The sequence below is a fragment of the Balaenoptera borealis genome (genome assembly GCF_965194805.1).
Source record: "Balaenoptera borealis genome assembly, chromosome: 15".
In the NCBI taxonomy this organism is placed as follows: domain Eukaryota; kingdom Metazoa; phylum Chordata; class Mammalia; order Artiodactyla; family Balaenopteridae; genus Balaenoptera; species Balaenoptera borealis.
Genome location: NC_138871.1, coordinates 19,486,529 through 19,511,964, shown reverse-complemented (window position 1 = coordinate 19,511,964; position 25,436 = coordinate 19,486,529). Strand labels below are relative to the sequence as shown.

The following is a 25,436-nucleotide window of genomic DNA, read 5'->3' as shown; positions in this document are numbered from 1 at the left end:
TGTCTTTGGCTGTTTTTTGAAATGGAAATGTGTGAGGATGTATCAAGAAGATTGCTTTAAGTGGTTTATCTATATCTATCTATCTATCTATCTATCTATCTATCTATCTATCTATCTATCTATCTATCTATCCATCTATCTATCCATCTATCTATCTATCTGATAGCTTCCAGTTTTTAATAAGAGTTGTGGGACTCTTTGAGGAGCTAGGAAAGAAAAAAAAACAAACACCGGAAGCCATTCTGGCATTCAGAGCAAGAATTCTGCTCTGAGACTTAGGATACTCATTTTCTAATTGTTGGATGAGAATCAGACGAACTGATTGATATATGCCGTGTGCTGTGAAAAACTGAAGAGCTTTCTGAGAAATCAATTAAGATTTCTGGAGACAGTCACATCTTCCCTTCCTGCCCTCACCTCAGTTCTCTTGGACTTTTTGTTAGCCTGAGTCAGTAATGTATTTAACAGGAAGTCAAAAACTCAACAATTCATTACTTTGGTATTTCCTGCTGCACCTTGCATTAGTTTTCTAAGGCTGCCATAACAAGGTACCACAGACTGGGGTTTTAACAATGGAAACTTATTTTCTCACAGTTCTGGAGACTAGAAATCTGAGATCAAGGTGTCTGCAGGGTGGGTTTGTTCTGAGGCCTTTCTCTCAGGCTTGTAAATAAACAGGCTTCTTCTCTCATGATCTTTCCTGTGTTTTTCTATATCTAATTTCTTCTTCTTTAGAGACACTAGTCATACGGGATTAGGACCCACCCTAATGACTTCATTTAACCTTAATTATCTCTTTCAAGATTCTGTCTCCAAATACTGTCACATTCTGAGGCACTATGGGGTTAGCACCTCAACCTATGAATTTCTATTTGCAGGGAGGGGGACATAATTTGGCTTATATCACACCTCTACAGGGATCAATATCAAATAGGTGCTCAGGAAATACTTGCTTTTTGACAGAATAGTCTACTGTTTGAAGTAGGATGTGGTGGCTGACCCCAGGGCACATAGAGACAAAGGTCAGCCTGGCTGCTGTGATATGCAGCTTACAAAGTCTACCCTGGCTCAGGCCACCACAGATGGAAGCCTGGTCCAGTGCTTGATGGTTCTGCTGCTGGAGAACTGAGTTTAAGAAGCCTAAGCTGGGATAATTAGATTGTATTTAATGTTGATTGATTTGTTAGTTCTTCTCTTTATTTCTTTGTTTTCCACTTAGCAGGTCTTGATTAATCACAGGGGAAAGAAGGCAAAGAGAAGGTTTGGATAGCCCTGGAGAAAGGGTTCTGGTGGGAAAGCCCTTCCAGGAGGCAAGTGTTCCTGGGAGCTCTCTGAATAGGGAGGAGGAGAGGGGACACCTGGGTACACAGCTGAGTGGTAGTAAGCCTGGCTTCATGCTTGTTTACATGTGGGTGGGAGAGAGGGACAGATTACCCAGACAACTTTGAACTTAGCGCCATTCTGGCTTCTGCACAGGGAATAAAAGGACTTGAACCCATAACCCAGTGATTCACCCTTAAGACAGACTTACTGCTGATTTCACTCCAGACTTGAACCTCCCTTCTGGTTCTTGGTTTCTGACTTCTTTTTTGACTACCTATTGGTACCGTCCACCTAAATGATAGTAACTGGATCCCTGGCCTGTTGTTCTGTTCCCTTGATGGTTCCTGCTTTGGATCCAACACAATGCTAGAGTCGCCAAGCTCCAGGGTAAGGTCTCAGCCATCCTTTGCCTTAAACTCCACACATAACTTGTTTTTTTTTCTTTTTTCTTTTTGCCTTCTCCATATCATTTCATCTTTTTCCCCTCAATTTTTTGTTTTGTGTCATGGATATATCTAATTTCTAATCCTAAAATCCCTGATCCATGGATTTCCTAATGGGACCAGAGTTTGCTTTCAACTCTCTAAGCTTCCTTTTCTAAACCCACCATAAAGGTTTCTAGGCTACCTTTTGTCCTGTTTAGAGATCAACTTTCTATTTTCCAAAATGACAACCATTTTATGTCACTGCTTCATTGAGAATCTACATGCCTGTTACTGGATTTAGTGAAATACACATACAGGTAAACCAGAAGGATGAAGTTACTAATCCCATGAAGTGTACTGATCCCATGAAGTGTCTAACGGGAGAAACAGATGAACAACCAGTGAGCAGATTATATACTTAAGTCCTTTCTCAATTTTATTAGTATTTTACCAGGGAACTTCTAGAGTCATTATCAATGAATTAAAATAAAACTCTAATGATAGTTCTCTAGACTTTGCATCACAGTAGAAGGCATACTTAGAAAAGAGGTGTGTTTTGGCTGCTCAGATCCATCTCTGGAGGCCACACTTACCTAGGTGTGTATAAGTAATTAGCAGCTTCGCTCTCTGACTCCCCATCAGTATGGGGCAGACATGATAGGTCTGCTGCATCTGGCTTCCTGATTTCAGCCAGGCCATGCCTTCCTTGACCTGCCAAATAAGGGGGACTGAAATAGAATCCATTTGTGCTACTTGGGGGATCTCCCTCTCCTGGCAGTTAGTTCTAGGTGCTCAGTTTGATTAAACTCATTAGTAAGGTGTGTTCACTCCTGATTTCATTACCCATGCATGGGACTGAAGGAAGGAATCAGTCTCCAACATTTGTTCCCCATCTCTCACTAGCATAGGAAACCGCAGCTGTCGGGTTTGAATTTCTCACTACTTTATTAGTAAAGTTTCAGGATCCATGTCTGGTTCTCCTTTTTCATGGTCTTATATTTGAATTGCGTTATAAATAGACTTTAAAACGGTGAAAATTTTATGAGTGTTAAATACCACTCAGATGTCAAAAGATTTTCAAATGGCTAGTCTGTGTAAACCCAGATCCAATCTATAAAATAATGTTTTCTCCCTAGACAGTCAATCCATCCATCATTCATCCATTCATGGTTCAGATGCTGGGCACTGTGCCTCTCCTGAAGAGGTTTACTATCAAGAGACGACAAAAAGTCAGGGTCAGGAACCTGCTGATTTTCATGTTAGACTTGTAGACAGACATTTTGCACACATTATCTCACCCCAATCTACAGCTAGGCATTCTTTTCGCTATTCTGCAGTTGAGGACTGAGATTTAATGAGTTTAATTGCCAAGGGTTACACAGCTATTAGGTAGCAGAGCCAAGATGTAACATAATACTGTTTGTGTCGGCTTCAAAAATTGTTTGAAGGAAGGGAAGGCTTGGGAGAAGGCAAGAAGGAAGGGTGCTTGGTGGTTGTGGACTGGCAGTTTCATTTGCATTGTCATTTTACCTAAGAATGAGGTAACACTGATTTCTTTATCAAAGCATCCATCTCCACTTGCCCCAAGTCTTAGAGTCACAGCACTCAGGAGACTAAGATGACCCTTGGAGTTGGCACAACATTTTTATTTTACGCTACTGTGTTATATACATAACTGACAGATGCATCACCAAACAATTTGGGTGTTGCTGCCAACCTGTTTCAGTAGTTTTTTTCCCTTACAGTTAGTGCCCCAAATCCCGCTTTTTCATAGGATTGATGATATAATTGGAAGCAACTGTGGTTCAACTGCAGTTCAGCTGAGAGTGAACAGAGAAAATTCAAGCAACCACATTTAGCCTTACTCCTGCCTTTTTTTCATGAGAACTTGGAAGTCAGGGGGCAGCTATAGCCAAATCTCTGTGAGAGATGCAGGGTGAGACCACTCAGAGCCAGCTTGCCCAAAGGCTGTTCAGGGATTTGTCTGAGGGGGATGCTATGGCCTAATATCAGAAAAGACTCTACCAATTGCTACTGTGGTTCAGAGAAGACATAATTCTGTGTTGGCTGTGGGGTCAGGGAGAGCTTGATCTGGGCTGTAGAGATTGCTTCGGGATGGGGAAAAAAGGCAGAGTTAGCATATTGGAGATTAATATAGGGTGCTGAGAGAAACGCTTCTCTTAGAACTAGGAGGTACTTACAAGGGAGCAGAGAGATTGGGACCATGGGGAGAAGAATTTGGGAGTAAATCTTCAGAAAATGTTGAGAAATCATCAGAGTGTGGACTTGGGTTTACCAGCAGAAACTCTGAAATACTGCCAGATCAGGATCCTGTTTTTGAGTATATGTGATCTTGCAAATTTGTAAAGCTCTCTATGCTTTAGAAAGATCAGCAGCCTCCTTTATTTCTGTGTCCATTGTATCTAGCAGCCTTATTTTAACGTCTACATGTAGATGTGACCATGGCAGGCAAGAAATTTGGGGGAGCTGGTTCAGCTTTCTTTCAGGGACTTTTTCTGAAATGATGTTGCAGGGTGTGTCTACTCTGCAGTATGGCTTTCCTTTTCGAATTAAGTGGATTGGTTACGAAATTTATTTTGGAGATACAGTGACTGATTCATTCGGAATTAAGCAGATTTGCCTTAATTGTGGATCGTTGGTCCTACTTCAGGCTTACTAGTAGTAAATCATTGTAAAACTCATTGGTCCCAAATCAGGCTGAGCAACAGAATTTCATGGCAATCTGAAATGCAGGTTCCTGGGTATTAATTGGAAAGATTTTGTTTAATAAATGATTCATCAGGTTGGGACCCACTGAAATGATCCGTGTATTTCCAGAACTTGTTTGTAATTTTTTAAAAGTTTATTAAACATACAGATTTCCAACCTACTCCAGAGCAACGGAATGGAATCTCTTGGTAGAAGAACCCAGGGATCTTCATTTGTAACAATTATCTCACATCGACAGTTTCCAGCCTCGGGTTATTGAGCCTAAGACTCTCCTATCTACCTTCTCATTCCTGGCCACCACTTACCATCACTTAACCAGCAACACCCTGGGGACTTGATTCACCTAAAAGCTTACATTGGTGGCCAGTCACCATAGCCCTGCACTGTCAGAGAGATGTGCTTGGGCACAAGATGCTGCTCTTCTGGCTCTGTGAGTAGACAGGGATGAGCAATCGAGAAACAGCTAACACCCAAGGGCTCTGAGGGGCCCTAGAGGTCAGAACTTCATGATGGAGGATTAAGTCTCACCCAAGAAATTCTCTCAGTTTGGGCTATTTACCCTCTTTAACTTATAGTCAAGGACTTTGCATTGTCATGAGGATTCAGTGAAGTGGGGCATGTGCACACAACTTAAAAATGTATAAGATGCTAGGATTATAATCCAGGCAAAGATTTTGCTGTGTGTATATTTTGTTTGGAATTTTTTTCCTGCAGCTGGTCTAGAGAGAATACGATACACTTCTTAAAATTCCCTGCAGACTTAGCGAACTTTCAGTAGGATCCCAGCATAGGAAGGAAAAAGATCTCAGTGTCTGGCTGGTCGTGATGCACATTCTCAACTCTCCCCCTTAATAGACACAGTGTACGCTACAGAGAGCAAAGTGTAATTTTAAGAACCTTGTAATTCTTTACAAATTAACACAGCAGATGGTGTTTATGGGAGCCACATAGTGAGGAATATTTGGGACGATGTGAGACATGTGTTCCAGGGTTTCGGCCTGCTCTCTATTTAGTTTAGTTTTTAATTGTCATGCTGCAAAAAATGCTGTTTGCCTCATAAAGTTTTCGTCGGTTCCAAGTGTGAGCAAAGGGCCCATGAGATGGTTCCATCATGGGTCAGATTCCAAGCACTCTTAGTGAGAAGGGTCTCAGAGAGGTCCCTGACTCACCTAAGCATGAGGAGTGCCCTGTGCTTGGACCCTGGTCACTTAGCGGTGGTCTTGGGATATTGGTGCTGGGGGTGGGGAGCCGCCTGGCCTTGCAGTCTGGCTTGGGGGTGGGTTTGGGAAGTTGAGAAAGAGCCCAAGTCTTGATAAACAAAAGGGCTAACAATGAGGTTAGCAGCTCTTGATTGGGGCTTGCTAGAGTCTAAGTAGTTAAAATATTTCTTCAGTTATTTTGACTGTCCAGATAATTAAAAACAAAATATTATTCTCTCTTAGTTCCCTCATAGTGATAAGATGTAAAGTGGCCAAGACCTGTATGGTGGCTTTCCAGACAGTGCTGACCTTTTGGAGGGGAGTGTGAGAGGAAGAAGAAGGGGCCATGATATAGAATGGGGGGTGGTGATGCTGAGAGGAAGGGGAGAGGTGGTCCTCACAGGCTTTGCAAGGACCAAGAAAGGTCAGATTTGATTTGGGGAGGAAAAAAGCCTTGGTTCTGAAGAGTGCAAGGAAATCTCTTTGGGGGTCCCCTGGGCATGCAGGAAGTGCCTGGCACTCCCAATCTGTGTATTTCCTCTTCCCAATGTCACCAAGGAAATTTCTTCATTTTGTTCTGCTGTAAGGTTGGCAAAAAGAAGCCTCCCAGATGCTCTCTGGGATAGCCTGTTTGTCCCTTAGAAGTGTCATTTCACCAAACCCATTTTTTTTGGTATCTAGTGTCCTCAAGCTTACCTACTCCCATCTCCCACTATTTTGAAAGAAAAATTTGACAAAACCATGTACAATTTGTATGTTTCTTTTCCCAAGTGTGTGCATCTTAATCCTATGCATACAATCAAAGGCTTTGATTTCTGTCTTCTTTTTGCTCACATGAGATTTGGAACAGGCAAGGAAGAGAATGAGCATACAAAAGGGTAGGCAACACTATTACTCTACCTGTGGTGAAGATACAGCTACTCCATTTCCACCTCTGCACACAAGTAGCCTTGCCCCCAAGGATCCATATCATGTCATTGTGTCAAACAGCCAGAATACTAATTATTGCATTTATTATTATTCAATACATATTCATATGTACCTACTGATACATATTTCTAATTTGCTTGGTGTCTAGTCTGTGTAAGGACTGTGCAAGAAACTTCAGTTTCAAGGAAGTGTGATTGGCTGACATCTTATTGTCTGCTATGCACTGAATTGTGTCCCTCCAAAATTCATATAGTGAAGCCCTACCCCTAATGTGATCATATTTGGAGATGGGGCCTCTTGGAGATAATAAGGTTTAGATAAATTATTAGAGTGGGGCCCTCATGATAGGATTAGTGCCCTTTTAAGAGGGACACTAGAGAGCTTGGTTATGTCTGTTAGCGAGGAAGAGATCTCTCATCAGAAACCAAACCTGCCGGACCTTGATCTTGGCTTTTCATAATATTTCCTCCTGAATAGCGAGAAAATAAATTTATCTTGTTTAAGCCACCCAGTCTGTGGTATTTTGTTGTGTCAGCCCAAGCTGACAAATACACTGTCCTTAAACTCCTGTACTTCTAATTGGGAAGAAGGGACATATAGTCATGACAAGTTTCCAAACAATAAAGGATTGTAATGATGCATCTTATATATTTGTATTTTAGCTTTAGAGTGTGACATCTGAAATTCAATTAACAATGCAAGAGATTTGCACAATACACAGTTGTTGCCTGCGTGGAAACTGGCAATGAAATAAATGATATAGGTGGCTGTAGGCACTCGGGGGAGAATGGGCCGCTGTAAGCTGGGAGGGCAGGAAGGTATGATGAAGGAATTAAAGTATGAACTGGTTCCTGATCCATGGGCAGATGAAGCCCAGGAAGGCCAAAGCTTGGGTTCCCCACCCAGATAGACTTTCCATAAACCAAGGTAATCCCCTGTCTGAGTGTCTTCTGATTTCTGTGAACTCTCAGCAATGTGGACCCAGTTATTGGCCTCTTTTTGAGATGGTGGAAAATGCCAGACTCCTGGGATCCTTTAGGTATTGATAGTTTTAATTGTAACTGAGTGGTTTGGGGAATATGCACTTAAAAATGAAGGGGAAGTTTAAATTTCATTGAAATTTAAATCATTTAATCAGTGTGGGTATATACATGTTTGTGTGTGTGTATAAGATCAATGGAAATTTGCACTTCGTCTTGGCTACTTTCATCTCAACTGTAAAGATAAAATGGCATTTTTTAGCAGTTTGCTCAGTTCATGGTCTCTCACTGGCTTCAAAGGCATGTGTGGTTAATTAACCATGGCTCTCAGCAGTCACCCAAGCTTGACAGCTGGGGGAAGGGGAGCTCTGATGAAAACTGTCTTCTAGGCAGTGTTGCCTGACAGATAATCACTGAGGGCTACACCTGTGTTGATAAAATAAATCAAGGAACAAGAATTGTAACATTACACAGGTGCCAACCACTTCCTATGGCTTTGATCAGCAAATTGTGAAGTGAGTGAAATTTATTTTTAGGACCCCACATTTTCCAAATAATTCATCCCTTTCATACCTACCTCCTATCCCCAGGGGCCTACTTGGACCGTCCATCCTTCTTTCCACAAACAAGTGGATAGAAACACTTCCGGAGCACTTCTTAGGAGTTTTATGCTGAGTCCTCCAGGAGAAAATAAAATTCACTATCCACAAAAAGCTTGGGTTCTACTCTGCAGGAACATGAAAACTTGATACACAATGCAGGATGGTCTGTTGTTAACATCTACATTATTTGGCACAGTACATAATAGAAGGATATGGTCAGAGGAGAGGAAGGTCTTCAGGGGCCAGGTCAGTCTAGAAACACTCCCTGGAGGAGGATTTTAAGCTGTTGCTTGAAGAATGGGTACATCCTACTTAGGCAAATGGTTGAAGGGAGAATGACGCCTTTCAACCAGGCACCAACATGAGGCAGAAAGTGTGTGAGTTGTTGAGAAGGAACAAATTAACTAGAGGTGTGGGCAATTACAAGAAGGAGTTCAAATTAAGAAGTCTTAAAATATAGGCTCAAAAGTTTACTAGGAAATAGGCATGCAGTAAGAACTAAATGGGAACTGAGAGGAATATTGAGCCAAGGAAGTGAAAGCTTCATCTCAACAGGCCATAATGAGGATGCTGAGGGAGGCTGGTGTGGTGTTGGAGATGTACACTGGGGTGGCTGGGTGTCATGAGTGGAGGGATTTGAGGAACAGCAGGAATCCTAGAAACTTTTTGAAGGACAAATTCTCAAGTTTAGTGACTGATCAGATTTAGGGGAGAAATATTATATTAGGATTTAGAACTTGGGCAGTGATTAGTGCAGAGAAAAACTCTGTAGGTGAAAGCAAGGCCTGAGCTCCCTTGGTTCTCTGAGCTGTGTCCATGGGGGACTTGCTGGGGTTTCCCTGTCTTTCCATGCTACCTTCAAATTAGTTTGGTCTGGTAGTTTAAGGTCTCTGATTTAGTCAGACATTTTTGGTTGTAAGTGACAGAAATCCAACATCAACAAACGTGGGAGAATTGGTTAACTTGTGACACTAGGAAATCCATTGATAGATACTAATGGCTTTAGGTACAGCTGGATTCAGGAACCCATGTGTTTCATTCACTGATATAATACAATTTGTTAAGTGACTGTTATGTGCCAGGCAAAGCTCCAGGCTGCCAGATATAATGATAGGTAAAGCACAGACTGTACCCTCATGGAGCTTTATTTTTACAAGTTTAGTATATAATGGAAACTATGAACCAATTTGTTTTGACTCCAAAAGCTGACTTCCCTTCCCCTTCTCTTCCCTTCCTTCCCCCTTCCTTCTATTTCCTTTCCCTAGCATCTCATCTCTTTTCAGCCCCAAATTAATCTCTCATCTCTCTCTCTCTCCCTCTCTCTCTCTCTCCTTCCCTCCCCTCCGCCCACCTCCCAGCTATGCTTTCTTTTTATGGCATCTATTTTGAAAGACTTCCTAACTAGCTCAAGGTGTATCTGCTGCCAGTTTATCAATCCCAGTGCAGAAAAATATGCCTCCTTTTTAATAATTTTACCTACCACCTTATAGCTGAATCTCACTGGTTTGGATGTTATCCTGAGTTTATCCCTGGGCCAGAACTCCTTGGTTGAGAGTCAGAAGGAAAAATTAGAGGGTTTACCAAAAGAATATGAAGAGGTTGCTAGGAGAATGAAAACAAATAGTGATGTGCCCTGAACTCTCTGAGTCAGGCCTTCTCTGTGCACCACCTGATGTGTGTACTAACATTGCTATGCTAGTAGGTATGGTCTGGGAGTTTCACAAATAATACCATCCTGCTGTTTTAACCTTCTATATTGATGATTCTTTCCTTGAGCATTGATGAGGCCTGGCAGAGAAATGTCAGACACATTTTTGCCTTGACACATTTTCATCAGTTTTTCCCTTTCTACTTTTATCCTCCCACCCCTATCCCAGAGTCCAGGAAAGCTGGGTTTTTACATGGTCAAAGTATCCTGATCGTGGGTTTGATTTGTGGCTGATGCTAAACTTGTATCCATTCTAAAGAGATATTGCCCATTTCTTTTCTAAGAGAAATGCCCATAGCTAGTGAAAAAGAAATATTTAGAAAGGTTCACATTCTCAGACTGTGATTGACACCGAATATAAAGGTATTATGAAACGTTCAAATTTTTGGTGCTATTTGTAATAAGAATATGATTTCTACATACAGGGTTTGAGGATAGATGGTCAACCCTCCAAATATGATAGGGTGACTGCTAGATCAATAGATAATTTTTTCTCCTCCCTCCTGTTGTCTAAATCATAGGTTTAAATGACAGGAAAATGTGTGGGAGATGGAGTGCATGGCACATTATTGCCTTCTGCCGTTCTGATGATTTTGACTTCCATCTCTTTCAAATGACAACAATTTAAAGACTGGGCATTTGATTAGCTTCCCATGCATTCAGCATAGTAGAGTCATCACTATACAGTATTTTGAATATTTCTCATACATTCAATCAAGTTTGCAGGTACTGTTGAGGGAAAGGAAAAAGTGATAGACATTTGCTTTCTTACAGCCATTTCCCACATATTAATACTGTGCCCTGAAACTAACATGAAACCACAGATCTGATGGAAGCACTGAGATAGTAGATTTATATCCTCAGGGCCTCCATGAGTGACTCCTTGTACTGAATTATGTGTTTAAGGTGGAATGAGGGTCTGGGATGGGGAACAGCCTTTAAACAAATATACAGTCAATTTCAGAAATTTAAAAATTACTATTCCTTACTTTTTTGTTTTATAAATTAGGGACTTGTGAAATATTCAGCATACAATTTAAATATACTGCATACCTCTTCAGTGTTTCAGAAGGGATGATGGATATTTAATAAAAGGGAGAGAGAGAAAGAAGAAAAATGAAGACCCTCTTCTAATAAGTAGAAGGGCTTTTATTTCACAAAAGGACAAAGGATAGTTTTATTTTAAAAATGAACTAAAATATTGTCTTTTTCCTGGAGAATGATTGTGAAAAATCAAAATTTCAATTAATGGCCTCAATCACTTTTGTGTAGGATTAAACTGAAAATATGAAAGTCTTCTTGACAGCATCTAATACTTTGGCAAACTGGACTTGAATTTAGAGCCAGAGGCTGGGAGAATAAAGGACCCCCTATAAAAAGCCAAATCAGGAAATTCATTCCCTTCCCTCTCATCAATTCAAGCTGCAGATCTACCCCAAATGTGTTTTGTAAAATAGAGCCCAACGACTAAAACAAATAAAGTTTAATAAACACGCACCTCCCTAGCACAACAGATGGCAACTAGGAAAGCTGCCTGAAGCAGTGTGAGAGATTGCTCGTGCCTGTCTTCTTTTTTTTTAAAATAATGATATTTATTAAATGGCTATCTCTATTGCAGATTCGTTCTCTGCAGGTAAAGATAAAGAAGTCAAGTAGGGAGCAGTCTGAGAAAGGCACACAGGGTCTGCAGACAACATGTGATAGGGCAGATACACCTCAAACCGAGATTTTTGTTGATAGCCTTTGAAAAGAAACACATGAAACTCTATAAAATCACAGAATCCTAGAATTTTAGAGATGGGAGACGGTTTAGACATGGAATGGAAATGGCCCTGGGCTGGAAGTCCAGAGATCCTGGTCAGACACTAGTGAGCCATGTGATCAGTGATTTTATCTTTCTGGGTTTTGCTCTTTTCATCTTTGAGAGGAATGAGGGGGTGAGGAAGGAGAAGAAATTGATTGAGTTACCTCTGCTGGGTCAGGTACTGTGCTACATGCTCCAGATCCTATCTCTGTTATGTTCACAATAATCCCCAAAGCAAACATTTATCCACATTTTAGAGATAAGAATACCCCGACTGACTGACAGCCAATTCTAGCCCATTCTGCAGTGCCGTGAGAGCCTCCCTACAAGGGAAGCGTGGTTACATGTTCGGGCTCCCCCATTTCCTGGGGTCTGTCACTCATCTCTGGCCCCTCCATTGGACAGATGATAAGTCTGGACTGTAGAGAAGTTGCCAAATCACTTAGGTAGTTATTGGCAGAGAGTGCTTATAACTGCTTTTCATTTCCTTCTGTTCAGCAAGGGCAGGTAATAGAGGGATGACTGGCTGAAGACCACACACTTTTGTTTACTAGGTGATGGTGTCAAAATGAAGACGGAGGTCTCTCTTCACTTCAGTTTGTTAAACAATTTTTAGTTTATAGAGCCTGGAGGGTCAGGGAGGGAGAATTTAGGTTAGGCTTCTGGTTGATTCCCTGGGAACTAGAATTTGCTCATGATGATCAAATCTTTAGTTATTAAACAAATATATCCAACAACCTACTATGTAAAAGACATTCATCTGGAGTTTCTGACCCTTATTTCACCTCTTAGAATATCCCAGACAAGTCGTTTAAAATGAACCACCCAAAATATTCCTTCCTTAAACAGAAATAACTCTTCATTTAGGAATTCTAGTCTTTGGCAAGGTTTTCATATATTATCTGCCTGAGTGGAGAAAGTCAAAGTCCAGGTGATCTAAAAATAGTTTCTGTGTAGTTTCCAAAGCAGTGCTTTCATTTTTTTCCACAGTAGAAATACTTTCCTAATTACCCTGAATACTGTTAACACCTTTTATTGTTTCCAGCACATTGACACCTTGATTGATTGTCCTGCTAACCTGGTGAAGAAGATAGGGCATATATTGTGCTATCCAGCGTGCTTATGAGAAAACTCAGACATAAAAAATGAGCAAATCGTTAGTCCAAGATCACAGAACCTAATAACGAAGGGCTGACGCTAGGAGGCAGGAGTCTTTCTTTGTTTGGTCTCTCTCAATGATTAGCTTCCTGTCCAATTTAGGTTGATAATTTAAAAGCATTTCTACCTGGGGTCATACCAGAGCACAGGAAAATATGGGGTCATGGGCTGCTAGTCCCCATTTACTACGTAAGTCTGAGCATTGAGGGGTTACTAGCCTTGTTCCTGTGCCCCTACCTTATTTTAAAAAAATTAGTGCTAACAAAGGGCCAGTGAATGGATGATTTCAGCTGGTGACCCCAGTTTCCTAAGTTCTAGTCCCGGCCTTACCATTCCCCCACCTCTCTAAACCATGAAAACAAAGATGGCACCCAAGTCAACTGCAGTTTTTTGAATTGCTTTCAGCCAAAGATTTGAAAGCTCAAGACACCAGATCACAAATATTATACAAAGAGAATCCCAACAACACAGGGACCTGGCATGCTAATGTCACCGGAGATGCTCTGAGCTTGCAGATCAAACTTTAGTTGGCTGTAATCATACTGTAAAGAAGCTCCTATAAAAATAACCTGTCTCTACAGCTAGTCAAACCAATCCCTTCACATTGTGGAGAAAAGGCTGGCCCATTCCACTCACTGTCCTCCCAATTCCTGCCTTGCTCTTTCTTCTCTTGATGCTACTTTGGCCCTCCCTCTTTCCTATTCAGATTTTGCCCAGGACTTAAGGTCTAGCTAAATCTTCCCATCCCTCTGTGAGATTACTGACTTCCCAAGTGCAGCATCTCCTTCCTCTTTGGAGCATCTTATTTAGCCCTGTAGGGAGTTAGTCTCTCTGTGGAGTTGTTAGTCTTGTTGGTCTCACGCTGGGGTCCCTCACTGGATTAGGAGCTCCTCAAGTGTGAGAATGTGACTCTCGCTTTTTGTGCATCCCCTGCACGCCCCTACCACCACCCCCCCGGTGACCAACATGATGCCTCACATGTCTGGGACATGTGCTATACAGTTGCAGGTTATTGATGCCAGATGGGATACAGAATCCCATGTTGCCCAGCTATTCACAGAATGTGTGTCTGTAACCACCCTACTTACAATTCTGAGCATCCCCATTACCCCTGGGGGTAGGGTTGCTGGATTTAGCACATAAAATTATAGGACACCCAGTTAAATTTGAAATTTAGGTAAACAATGACTTTTTTTTAGTATAAATATATCCCCTAATTTTTTAAAGTTTAAAATTTAAAAATGTTATCTGACCTGTACTTGCGTGACGCACCTTACTGGCCTTACCCTAATCCTGGCCCTGTCAGACTTGGCTTTATTTAAAGTTTTGATACTTGTTCAGCATGGATTTTTGGCCATTAATTTTGAGTTTTTAAACTATTGCATTAAACTATTGTTTATCTTGATTCCTTAGTTCTTTGATGACCCCTTACATTTTATACCTGAGGCAAATGCCTCACTCCTCTCACCCTGGTCCCAGGTCTTCTGTCATCCTCATGGTCTCCTTTGTAAATGGAGATAATGATATGTTACTGGCAGGATGCAATGAGCCCTGTCTGACACAGTATTTATTCAGTAATTATTTTGTGTATTCACACTGTCTTGACTTTTTTTACATTGGAAAGTTCAGTGATCCAGTCTGCTTCTCTCATAGTCACATTTTAAAACAAACTCACAATTGTTCCTTTTTCAAAGTAAGTTTTTAATTACTCTCCTACATGGAAAGGGCTTGAGAGATCTGTGGTTCCAGAATGATTGTGGTCCAGAGCCCCGTAAAAATGTCCATAGTTTGAAGGCAGATGTCCTATTTGCAAGGAGGAAACCAAAGAGAAAAGAAACAGCTCTGTCTGCTAAGCTGGTGTCACACCTGACTATGGAGAACCAGGGTGCTGAAGTCACACTCACTATGTGACAGCTGTCCTCGGAAGATTAAGCAGCACATCGTTCTTCTCCATATACTTTTGTTTCCTTTTAGCTAATTGTATGCTGATATTTCAAAGTTGTAAATATTGGTCACTTTATTTTAAGCTCTTTCTACCTACAAAACTTCAGAGTGTACATCTGAGAGGGTCAGCATTTGAGTTTAGGGAGTGGAAAAATGGTGATGGGGATTTGTAGGTTTTAAATGATAAATACTCACATATGCCTTGGTTTTGGCTTTTTGAAAAAGCCAAAACCTATGAAAAATCCTATAGGATTACACAACAACCATTCATTCAAGAAAAAATGATTAATTAAGCAAGTTGTAGAAAAGAGTGACTGCTTTAAATCTAGTTATATGTAAATCGGATGTGTGTGTATCAGCCTTATGCATCCAGGATTTTGCCATTGGAAGAGAACATTTAGAAATCTGTCCGATGTTAATTTCTATGGATCCTTGAAACACGTTATCTCATGAGGCACAATTTATGACCTGGGATCTCATTTCATCATATACACAAATTACTGCAGAGACCTACTTGGTTTTACAGAAACTGAGTATGGAAAAAGAATTGGCCTGCCACTAGGACCATAAATAAATAGATCTGTAGGGTGTTTGACTAAAATTTAGATAATTTAATAGATTTGACAAAGATTCTGAGAACAATTCTCTCTTCAGAGGAAGATAATGCCATCCATAAAGTTATGTAGAGCTTTTTATCCATGGGAATCTTGTTGCTGTTGTGGTTTTAAAAAGATAATGGAGGTTCTGTTTGGTTTGGTTTTAATTGTGTTACTACAGCAATGAAAAAAATAGAAAAACAAAAGGGAAAACAGAAACTAGTCAAACTTCCAAACTTCCACTGAATAATTTATCAAGACTATTATTATTATCTTTTGCCTTTGCCTCTGCTTCTTACAGTCATAAGGGAAATTTTCCTCGTGACCTCAAGCTGTGGGTTCCTTATTATCATGTTTGGCATTCCACTGCATGGCAGAACAAAGATTAAAATACCATGTTTTCTAGTAAAGCATCCCTTTTGATTTTGATACAGAAGTTACAAAAAAGCCTGTGATATATTGGTATAAAATTCTGAATTCTGATCATTTACCTTAAGTTTCTTTTCTAATTTAGTTTTTATCTCAGTCATCTTATGTTCAGAAGTGTGCTTACATAATAGAAAAACACAAAACATTTGTATTTGAAGACAATAACAAAACATCCTTGTGTTTACTCAATCGCTGAATGTCTGGAGAAGGGAAGAAAACATAGATTTGCATGGAGTTGAATATGGACATACGTGTAACCATCTTGAGAATGTATTGATTTCATCAATTTTTACTCCAGAGAAAATCAACTTTAGAGACCAAGTTGTATTAGCTGCGTATTGAAGAGAATCATTTTTAAAAAATGGCTTGAACTCTACAACTCAAGTGTGTTTCTGAATTTTTTTAACCTTTAATGTCACTAACATTGAATTTTTATAAATCAGAAATTATTTCTCTTTTCTTAATAGACTGGAAGAAAAGAAAAAGGAGATCCTCTAAACATTGCAATTGATAAGATGACCAAGAAAACAAGGGATCTAAGGAGACAGGTACTGTTTTTGTTTTTATTTTAGGTTCATGGTACTTAGTGGTGGTTTCTGAGAATGTCCTTTTTCAGGGTGCTGTGTTAGAGCTGATGTTCAGCTCGCTATTCTTTATAGCATCTACATATACACAGAAACTTTTCATCAACAACTTAGAGTCTGCTGAACAGAGAGAGATGTGACAGGTGCAAAGGGTGTGGTGATGAAAATAATCCCTGAGGTGAGGGAAGGCGGGGGAGAGCCCTCTCACTGGCCAGACAATCTTCCCAGGTGAAGAGGTGATGCATTCTCTGCCTTCTTCATCTGGCTTTCAGTTTTTCAGACCCAGGTGTGTAAAGAACCAGCCTCTGATTTCTGCTGGGTCTTAACTTAAACTCCCAAGGCAATCAGTGAATAAACAAGAATGCCAATGGTTAATGAGAAACACAACTCTTAATCTGATGGGCTAATTAAGGTCTCTGACCCAGTGTATTTCCTCAGGGATATAAATCTAGGGGAAAATTTGCTTATCAGATGGTTGTTTGGGAAGCAGGGAACCAAAGCAAGGAAAGGCAGTTGGATGATTTAAATGGCTAACGGCATCATTTGTCTGAAGGGTCCATGTTAGGGGAGGGGTGAGAAATCTCTAGTCAGGGCCCCTTTTCATCTTGAAATTGCCATATGAACACTAGTACATGTTGTCTATAAGACAGTAAGTCTTATTTTATATGTTGCCGTGGTGAGCTCCACTGAATTCTGTCTCTTCTCTAGAAGAGACAATACCATCCATTAAGTTCCCAAAGAATTCCTTCATGATTTCTGCCTGAGAGTCATCCTGTCTCCTGCTGGTAGCTTTTGCATATATCCATCTCATTAAGTGTTGATTGTGTTGGTCATCTGGAACCAACCACAGCCCTGGGGTAACACCTGCTTTACTTTCTCCATCTGGAAAAGCTGGACTGGCAGGGATGCATCATCTAACACTCAGTCCTGCAGTTCGTCAAGTACAGACAAGATTAGCAAGGTGCCTGGGCAAGAATAGCCAAGGAGCATCTTAAGAATGGTTTGAATGAGAGGAAAACACCACTTCAAATCACTGCTGGGGAGCTTCTGAGCTCTCTTCAGGATGTCACCAGAAGGTACAGACACACTTGAGCTAATGTCCTCTAGAAGATACCACAGTTAGTTCTGGGATATGAAGACTCTAGTTTGCCCAGCTAACAAGCCCTTTTGGGGAAAGCATTTTCTTTTTATTTTACCTTGAAAAAAGGGGGAATAAAACATTGCCTTCTTAGGCATTATTAGGTAATTCCCAAAGAGCTCTACGGCCAGGTCTGCTTCTCCTTGCCCTCTTAGACAATCTTTCCATACAAAGCCCCCATCTGAAATGAAATGATACTGCTAGTAGGAATTGGGATTGGGGTTGGTGGAAAACAGTGAATCAGGTGTCTGGAGTTCAGGGTTTTACTTCCAGCTCTGCCACTAAACTGGCTGTTCGACTGTGGATCCTTCATCTCTTGGTCTCCTCCTATTTGTAAAAGTAAGAAGCCAAACTGGGTCTGTAAGCTATCTTTGAATGAGTCCATTTATTTCCTCTGCCAGAGGTCCTAATGCCAGATAACTGCTGGTTTTAAAAGCAGTGGGAGGGCATCAGGCATCTCCTCCGAGGTTTGCCTTTGGCTAGATTGTCAACAAGGCAAAATCCATGAAACGAGTCTTTCCTCCCCCTCTAGGTCTTAGTAGAGACCATTCTTTTACATGCTGGAGCCAATACTCCAAGTTCTCGGCATTCATGGACCTATCATAGGAATTTTTTTCTCTCATTGGGAAGGAATGGATAAAGTAGATTTCACCTTGGTGTTACAATTATCAATAAAGTGTTGACTCTTTTAGCTGCGGACAGTGGTAAAATTTGAAGGTGGATTCATCGTGGAATTTTAAATGCTTTGGTGACAAGATTCTTGGGCAGCTTCTTTTAGGGCGACAGTAAAAGGAATATGTCATCCCCTCAAATCATTCCATGTATAAGATTTTTTTTTCTGCTCACCTTTCCCAAAGATTGAGAGGAATAAGGGTAAAAGATAGTTGTTTTATGATATTCAGATCCAACAGTTAAGGCATAATTTCACACCACATCCCTGAATTTGGTTCAAACAGCCTTCTCTTCCCCAGTATGCCTTTCTAGAACTAAGATGGTCCTCATCTGTCAGTTCCATCCCTACCTATATGTTGGAATATTTTAATCTTTTTTTTCCCATCTCTTTTGTTTCTCCATGTACACCTGTACTGGTACAAAAGCTTCTCTGAGCTAAACAGAAGCTACCTAGCATTTCTGCAGATGGAACATGCAAGGAGTCTGATTAGCTTGGCTCAGGTGGATCTTCAGTTTATATTTAGGTAGCTAGTTAATTGGATTAAAAAAGTTTTATCTGAGTTTCTGATAGCAGCTATGTGGTGGCTCAGTGAATGCTAGTGGTTCAAATAAATGAAAAAAGAAACACTATCTGTTCCTTCAATTACAGACAGGCCTTTGTTAGAAAAGATTCAAAATGAAAACCCTCAGCTATCTGGCTCCACTTCCCCATACACCTATATTTCTTTATACAATATTTAGAGAAATTAAATCACATAAGGAAAAAAGCTGAAATCAAAGAAAAATATTTCTAGTGACTTTCATAAGTTCCCACCCTTTCCATTTTCTCCCTCTTCCTCATAGGCCTAAGGTTGGGCAGTGTCCTTCAGAAGGTTACCCTGGAGTCTTGCAAAGTTGTAGTCACCAAATTAAAAAATAAAGTCAATTATGATTATTATTTTGAACTTGCCTAATGTAAGTGGACTTAAATTTGTAAACACGTGAAAAAAAAATCAAGTAATTGAATAAAAAGGATTTCTGTTTAAGTAGAATTTTGAACCAAGTAGAAGTCCCTTTTTTTTAGGCAGTATGTCCCAAGGAACTGGGGAGTCATAAATTGTGAAAAAGTTTGCAGGAACCCAAGGGCGTTATTTCAACTGATTGGCATGGATCCATCTTGCCAATTAAACCCATGAGAGTGGGCAGTGGTAGAACAGAATCCTTTTAAGAGTATTTTGTTTGGAATTAAAAATGGATTTAGGGGAACATAACTGCCAGCTTTAAGCATTATGTTTTAATTTTAGAGCTGTGGGCACAGTATGCCCCATGTCTGAGCTACTGTCACTGCTGTGATTCTGGAATCAGCCCATTATAAGAAAAAAAGCTTTTGGCCGAGTCCCTGCCTGAGTACCTAGTAGCCCACGCGGTCTATCCATCCCTTAGAGAGGGCCCAGTTGGTGTCTGCCAGCTGCTCTTCGATGTCCTCCTTCTATGTGCCACCTGTGAACTATTCTAGGCATGGTCTCGATTTTCCTTAAGCTTACAGTGATGCTGGTTTACCCTGATTATTATTTTGGTCCCTGCATTAGTCTTTTTTTTCCCCCAAGTTGATAAGCAAATCAGGGCCCAGATGTTTTCCTATGAGAAGCTAATAAATAGTAATCATAACATGTTAGTGTGTTGCTAAACTTAGCAACTCTCTCTCATTCCCCAAACCAATCAATGGACTAATTCTTATTCCTTCACCCTTAATAGCCATCGTAATAATTCCAGCAATGAGATTCAGTGTGCCAACTTGACAAAAGTGTCAATTTTGCTAGCACAATCAAAACATTTTCAAAAGACAACAAAACCATGTATAGAATGCTTTTACATTGGGATGCATACTTAATAGAATGGATTATATAGCAAAGGATTACAAACAAACAAGCAAAACATGTCACTGGGTAGCACATTAAAGGTTGATTTACCAAGATCCTGCCTCCAGATAGGACTACAGAAAAAGCTTCCAGGATTAGTAAGAAATAATTACAGTTGAACATTCCTCAGCTGTCCCCTTTGTGACCCAATTCCGTACATAAGAACTGTGGCTAAAGGTGGATAGTCATCAGCGAGACCTTGTAAAATCACCATCCACAAAATGTAAACTAAAAAATAGCTGACATATATTGAGTCCTTACAATGTGCCTAAGTTCTCTCTACAAATGGACCCCATTTAATCCTCATACCAGCTCTGTGAGATAGAAAAGATGGTTACCATGTCCATTTTACAGATGGGGACATGAAGCCAAGTAATGCACCCACGGCCATGCAAAGTATGGATTCATGGAGGTCCCAGCCCAGGCTGTCCGGCTGTGGGGTCTTGTCTCATAACCCTTCCCCATCCTGCCAATCCATAGAAGCAGTGGATACAGTTGGGTCACCCACATACTAATCTCCTTTTGGGGAGGCAGTTGGGGAAGAAGGAGGGTTCATGTAATATATAGAGGTACTTTGTGGTTTTCAACAGCACCTTTACCACCATGGGGTTGGGGATGGGTGACATGTACGTCCTTCAGACGGAAAAAAACATCTGTGGTGCATGTCAAAAATAGGGTTCTTGTTTATGGTAGGATATCATCTCTCAGGTCTCCAGCTGTTATGGTTCACTGGAACCTCTTTGTAAAAAGTGCTATTATGTTTAGGTAGCTGGCTTCTCAAAGCATGAATTATAGACTTTCCAAAACATTTACAGAAAAAAGGGAATTTTAAAGCATTCAATTCTTTTTCTCACATCTGCTGATGGGGCCAATTATTTTTAGATTCATTGTAAGAAAACATTTTGAAATCATTTATTTCCAGACTTGAAGCTGCTTTCCTCATAAGGATATGAAGCTATCTATATGGCTACAATTTAAAAATTATGAAATAAAATATCGATTTCCTCCAAATGTTAAGGTTTGTGTTCTTCACATTGAAAACCTATGTCAGAGCTAACAATCCCTGGTCAGATTACCCCTAGGTCAGATTGCCGTGCTGCTGTAGAGATGTAGAGACCAGAAAATGATCATACAGCAATTGGGGTTTAAAATACAGAACATAAGCAACTCTGGGACAGCTGAACACAAATGTCATCAGAAACACCAAAGTCAGAATCAAAAAGGCCAGAAGGAGAAGAGCAGAGGTAGAAGAGAGCTCAAAAACACTCTGAAAGGTGATCTTTGGACAAGCCCCCTGATCACAGTTGTATATTCAAGCTATCTCTACCTTAGGAAATTCCTGTTACAGCAGTCCTGAATGTCAGGCCACCACATATTTATTTAATCTCCTGGAAAACACTCATTAGTCCAAGTTCAAGGGACATGATTTTATCCTTGCAAATAGTTCTTAAAATATCACTATCAGCAAGCTCTTTCCTTACAAAGACACTATTCAGATCATGGAGTAGTTTAATTGATTCCTGTGAGCCAGCATGTGGTCGACGGTTCACGCATGAACACAAGCTTGTGGAGGAGGCCAAGCTTGATGTCTCTCTCACTAGCGAGTCTAGATCACAGAAGGAGTCCAGTAGCTTGATCAATATTGATTAATCAAATAACACGCTGTACTGAGCAGAGGGGTCTGTAACACATATATGAATAGGAAACCGCTCAATTAAGTGGAAGCTTCAGCTATGGATTTGTTCTCTTCTGCTGATTTCTCCAGGCCCCAGAAGTCAAGGAAAAGTGGGAAGGGGAAGGATACATAGCAATGTCTGAGTCTCAGGAGAATGTCTGAGACATTCAAGAGAATGTCTACTTTTGGTCCTGTCTCTGACACCTCCTGTCCTAGGCAATGAGAATGCCATGTAGAATCTTGATCCTGACACTGGAAGATCCAATATAGGATTATAAAAAAATTCTATCATATTTTCCAGGATGAAACTCCTAAGCAGGAAAATTTGGAAGATTTTCAAAGATGATGATTCAAACAACAAGGATTTTTTTTTTTTTGAATGTCCTTTCAGCTTACCCAAACATTTCAGAACATCCATCCTAACTGCAGTCGTTTAGTTCAGCTGATTCCACCTCCTATCTGTGTTTCGAGTGCATTCCTTCCTCTCCACTGCCATTGGCACTGCTTAATTGCTTTTCACGAAAAGGATGGTCACAGCCTCATAACCAGTGCCTTGATCCCAGGCTCCCTGCCTTCAGCTCACTGTAGTTCCAGCAGTCTCTTAGACCAGTATTCGCACATCTTCATGACTTTGCACTTGATGTTACTTCTGCCTGGAATGACCCCTTTCCCTCCTTTTAATTTTTTTCTTCCAGGAAAATTAACAATTTTTCCAAATGTCCTCCCTCCCTCCTTTTTTTTTTTTTTCCTTTTAGGAAAATTCACAATTTTTCCTACAAGGCTTAGCTTAAATGTCACCTTATCATCACAACTGTATCCAATTTTTATAAACAGGGTTTATTCAGTAGGCTCCTAAAGCATTTTAAAATAGCTCTAGTATGACACTTTTTGCAGTAGATTTAAGTTGTTTATATGTTTTTGCTTGTGCCCGTGTCCTGATATTCTGTGTTTCCTCAAGGCATATCTTAGCGCCCAAAATAAAGTAAGCTGCTACCACACAGGTGTTGAAGGGATGAAGAATCCTCTGTATGCAGCTATCCCACCCCAAAATATCCCAGTCATCAACTTCCCTCTGTTCTAAACTCTCATGTCTTTGCTTCTGTTGTTTTAAGAACAAGATTTGTTAGCTTAAAAAGTCCATTTTTACTGTGATAATAACAGCTTTTTCCATTTTAAGAGAGCTTCTATGCTTTAACCCAGATGTCTCCTCTTGCTGGGCTGGCTTTAGAAAAGTCAGCTCAAGAACCTGCCAAAATGCAGATACAGGTATCCCCCACTTTCTGAAAGTCCATTTTATGCCATTTTGCTTTTATGAAATACCTACATTAGTTCCTGTTTTTGCTAACTGAAAGAAATCTGGAGGATTTTTGCTTTTACAAAAAAAAAAAAAAAAAAAAAGGTAAAATGCAACATCTGTCCAGCATTTTGCAGCCAGCTCTTATACAGGCCGTGGGCACCCCGAGTAGCGAGAGTGGCGCCACCAAGCTCCTTCTCCGGGAACTACACTCAACACCTCAGCATTCAGCTGCCATAGCTTTGAACTGTGTTTAAAAGCATCTGTGTTTTATCTTGGTTTATTTTCTGAATCCATCGGCAAGATGCATCATATGGTAGTTGCTTCTTCGATTTATAGCATTTCGGCTTGCAAAAGGTTACGTAGGAATGCTCTACTTTCGGATAGCGGGAGAAACCTGTATATGGCTCCATCTTGAGAGATTCTGATTTCAGGTACAGATGGTGGTAACTTAAACTCTGTATCATGATAAGCTTTCTAGGTAATTGTGATGTTCTGGCAGGTTTGAATTCCACTGCCTTTGTTTCTGATGGTGGGAACTTTTAGATCTCATTACAGTCCTTTGGAAGGTTTACTTGAGGATTCCAGAAGCCCTCCAAGTTCTTGCCAATCCATTTGGCATCTTCTAGACCTCACCACTTCACAGATACAATACCTGTTTCAAGGGAGGGAGAATCCAAGCTTGAGCCTCTTCTCCCCATGGGCCAAGATTAGAAATGGATGGTCTACTTGTTCATTGTGCTGTGTTGAAGGGCTTGGCAAGATCTGTGCTTTCTGGGGCAGGGACAAGTGGAGGTGAAGGGGAATGAGGCAGTAGCCTATGGCACATAATTTTAGGGAGAACCAAAAAACTGAGTAATCAATATAAATAATATTTTCTGCAGTATTTTTAAAAATTGAAATTAATGCAAAAAAATTCATGATGAGCATCTTATCAACATTGTAAATAAAGACAGGATCAGTAGCAAGGCAGTGCAGAGCTATATTGAAGCCTGAAGCAAAAGAAAAACCCAGGAATACTGATCCTGTTTTTATTTACAGCGTTGCTGTTTTGTTTATGATGGGTGACTCTCCTTAGTCTTGGCTCTGCTCCAGAGCTTCTATCTCTTAATGTCTTTACTGTACCTGCTATATGAGAGAGTTTACCCCCAAAGTCTCAATGTCAGGCTGTTTTCTTTTTTCTCCTACATTAGTGGCAAAAGGGCTGACTTTTAAATTTTGTGATGAGATGACACCTTGGACTCCAGATTTGAAGACCTATTTGAATTGTGGTGTCTGTTAGGTTGTCTTGCTCCAAATGCATTTCTTTCTGATGTTTATCACATTGATAAGAGCTTTTTTATGGCACTCTGAAGTGCTTCAGAGAAAATGGAGAGCATTTTAATACTGCTGATTTACTCTTTCAGGTCTACAGTAATTTCCTTACTGCCTCATTATAAGGCTTGGCTTAATTTACTCTACACATAATGTTTACTGATGCACATATGGTGCCACATTTCAGGAAACTGTACCCAGAACAGGTATTTTTGTCAGGCTGGAGCATGGAAAATTTCCTTCATATACAGAAAAAAAGGTAAGAAATTTAATCATCTCAACAAAGAATGTCCTCCAACGAGAAGGAGAAAAATCACACTCATCTTTAACTTCAGAAAGAAGGATACAGTCTCTCATTTTTTTTTATTGGAGTATAGTTGCTTTACAATATTGTGTTAGTTTATACTGTACAGCAAAGTGAATCAGCTATATCTATAGATGTATCCCCTCATGTTTGGATTTCCTTCTCATTTAGGTCACCACAGATCATTGAGTAGAGTTTCCTGTGCTATACAGTAGCTTCTCTTTACTTATCTATTTTATACATAGTATCAATTGTGTATATATGTCAATCCCAATATCCCAATTCATCCCACCCCCCCCCTTCACCCTTGGTATCCATATGTTTGTTCTCTACGTCGTCCGTGTCTCTATTTCTGCTTTGTAAATAAGGTCGTCTATACCAATTTTTTCAGATTCCACATATATGCGTTAATATACGATGGATACAGTCTGTTTAAATGCTTATTTTAAAAGCTGAATGATGATTATATGATTATATGTGCATAAAGATTTGCAGTTACCCCTAAAATCAGAGGGGGGATAGGAGTAGGGGAAAAGGAGAGGTAGGAAAAGAAAGGAATAATATCTTCTGAGCTTATTTCTCAACCAGCTTTGAAAAAAGAGAGATGGATTCAGTGGTCCTGGACTCATAAACTCTTAGAAGTAGAAGGGACCTCTAAGGTCTTTTCTCAGGGCAAAAGGTCTTTCTTCAGCATCCTTAACACCACCTGCAACAGCCTCTGCTTTAGAT

At 40.3% G+C, this 25,436-nt stretch overlaps 1 protein-coding gene across 3 annotated transcripts in view; it reads left to right on the top strand.

Moving 5' to 3' along the window:
* Positions 1–25,436, top strand: part of CTNNA2 (catenin alpha 2) — a 1,192,234-nt gene that overhangs the window by 921,505 nt on the left and 245,293 nt on the right. For all 3 annotated transcript variants that reach the window (XM_082356061.1, XM_082356060.1, XM_082356062.1), the window contains exon 8: positions 16,296–16,376. In XM_082356061.1, coding sequence (XP_082212187.1) covers positions 16,296–16,376 — 81 coding nt within the window. The remainder of the gene's footprint in view (positions 1–16,295; positions 16,377–25,436) is intronic.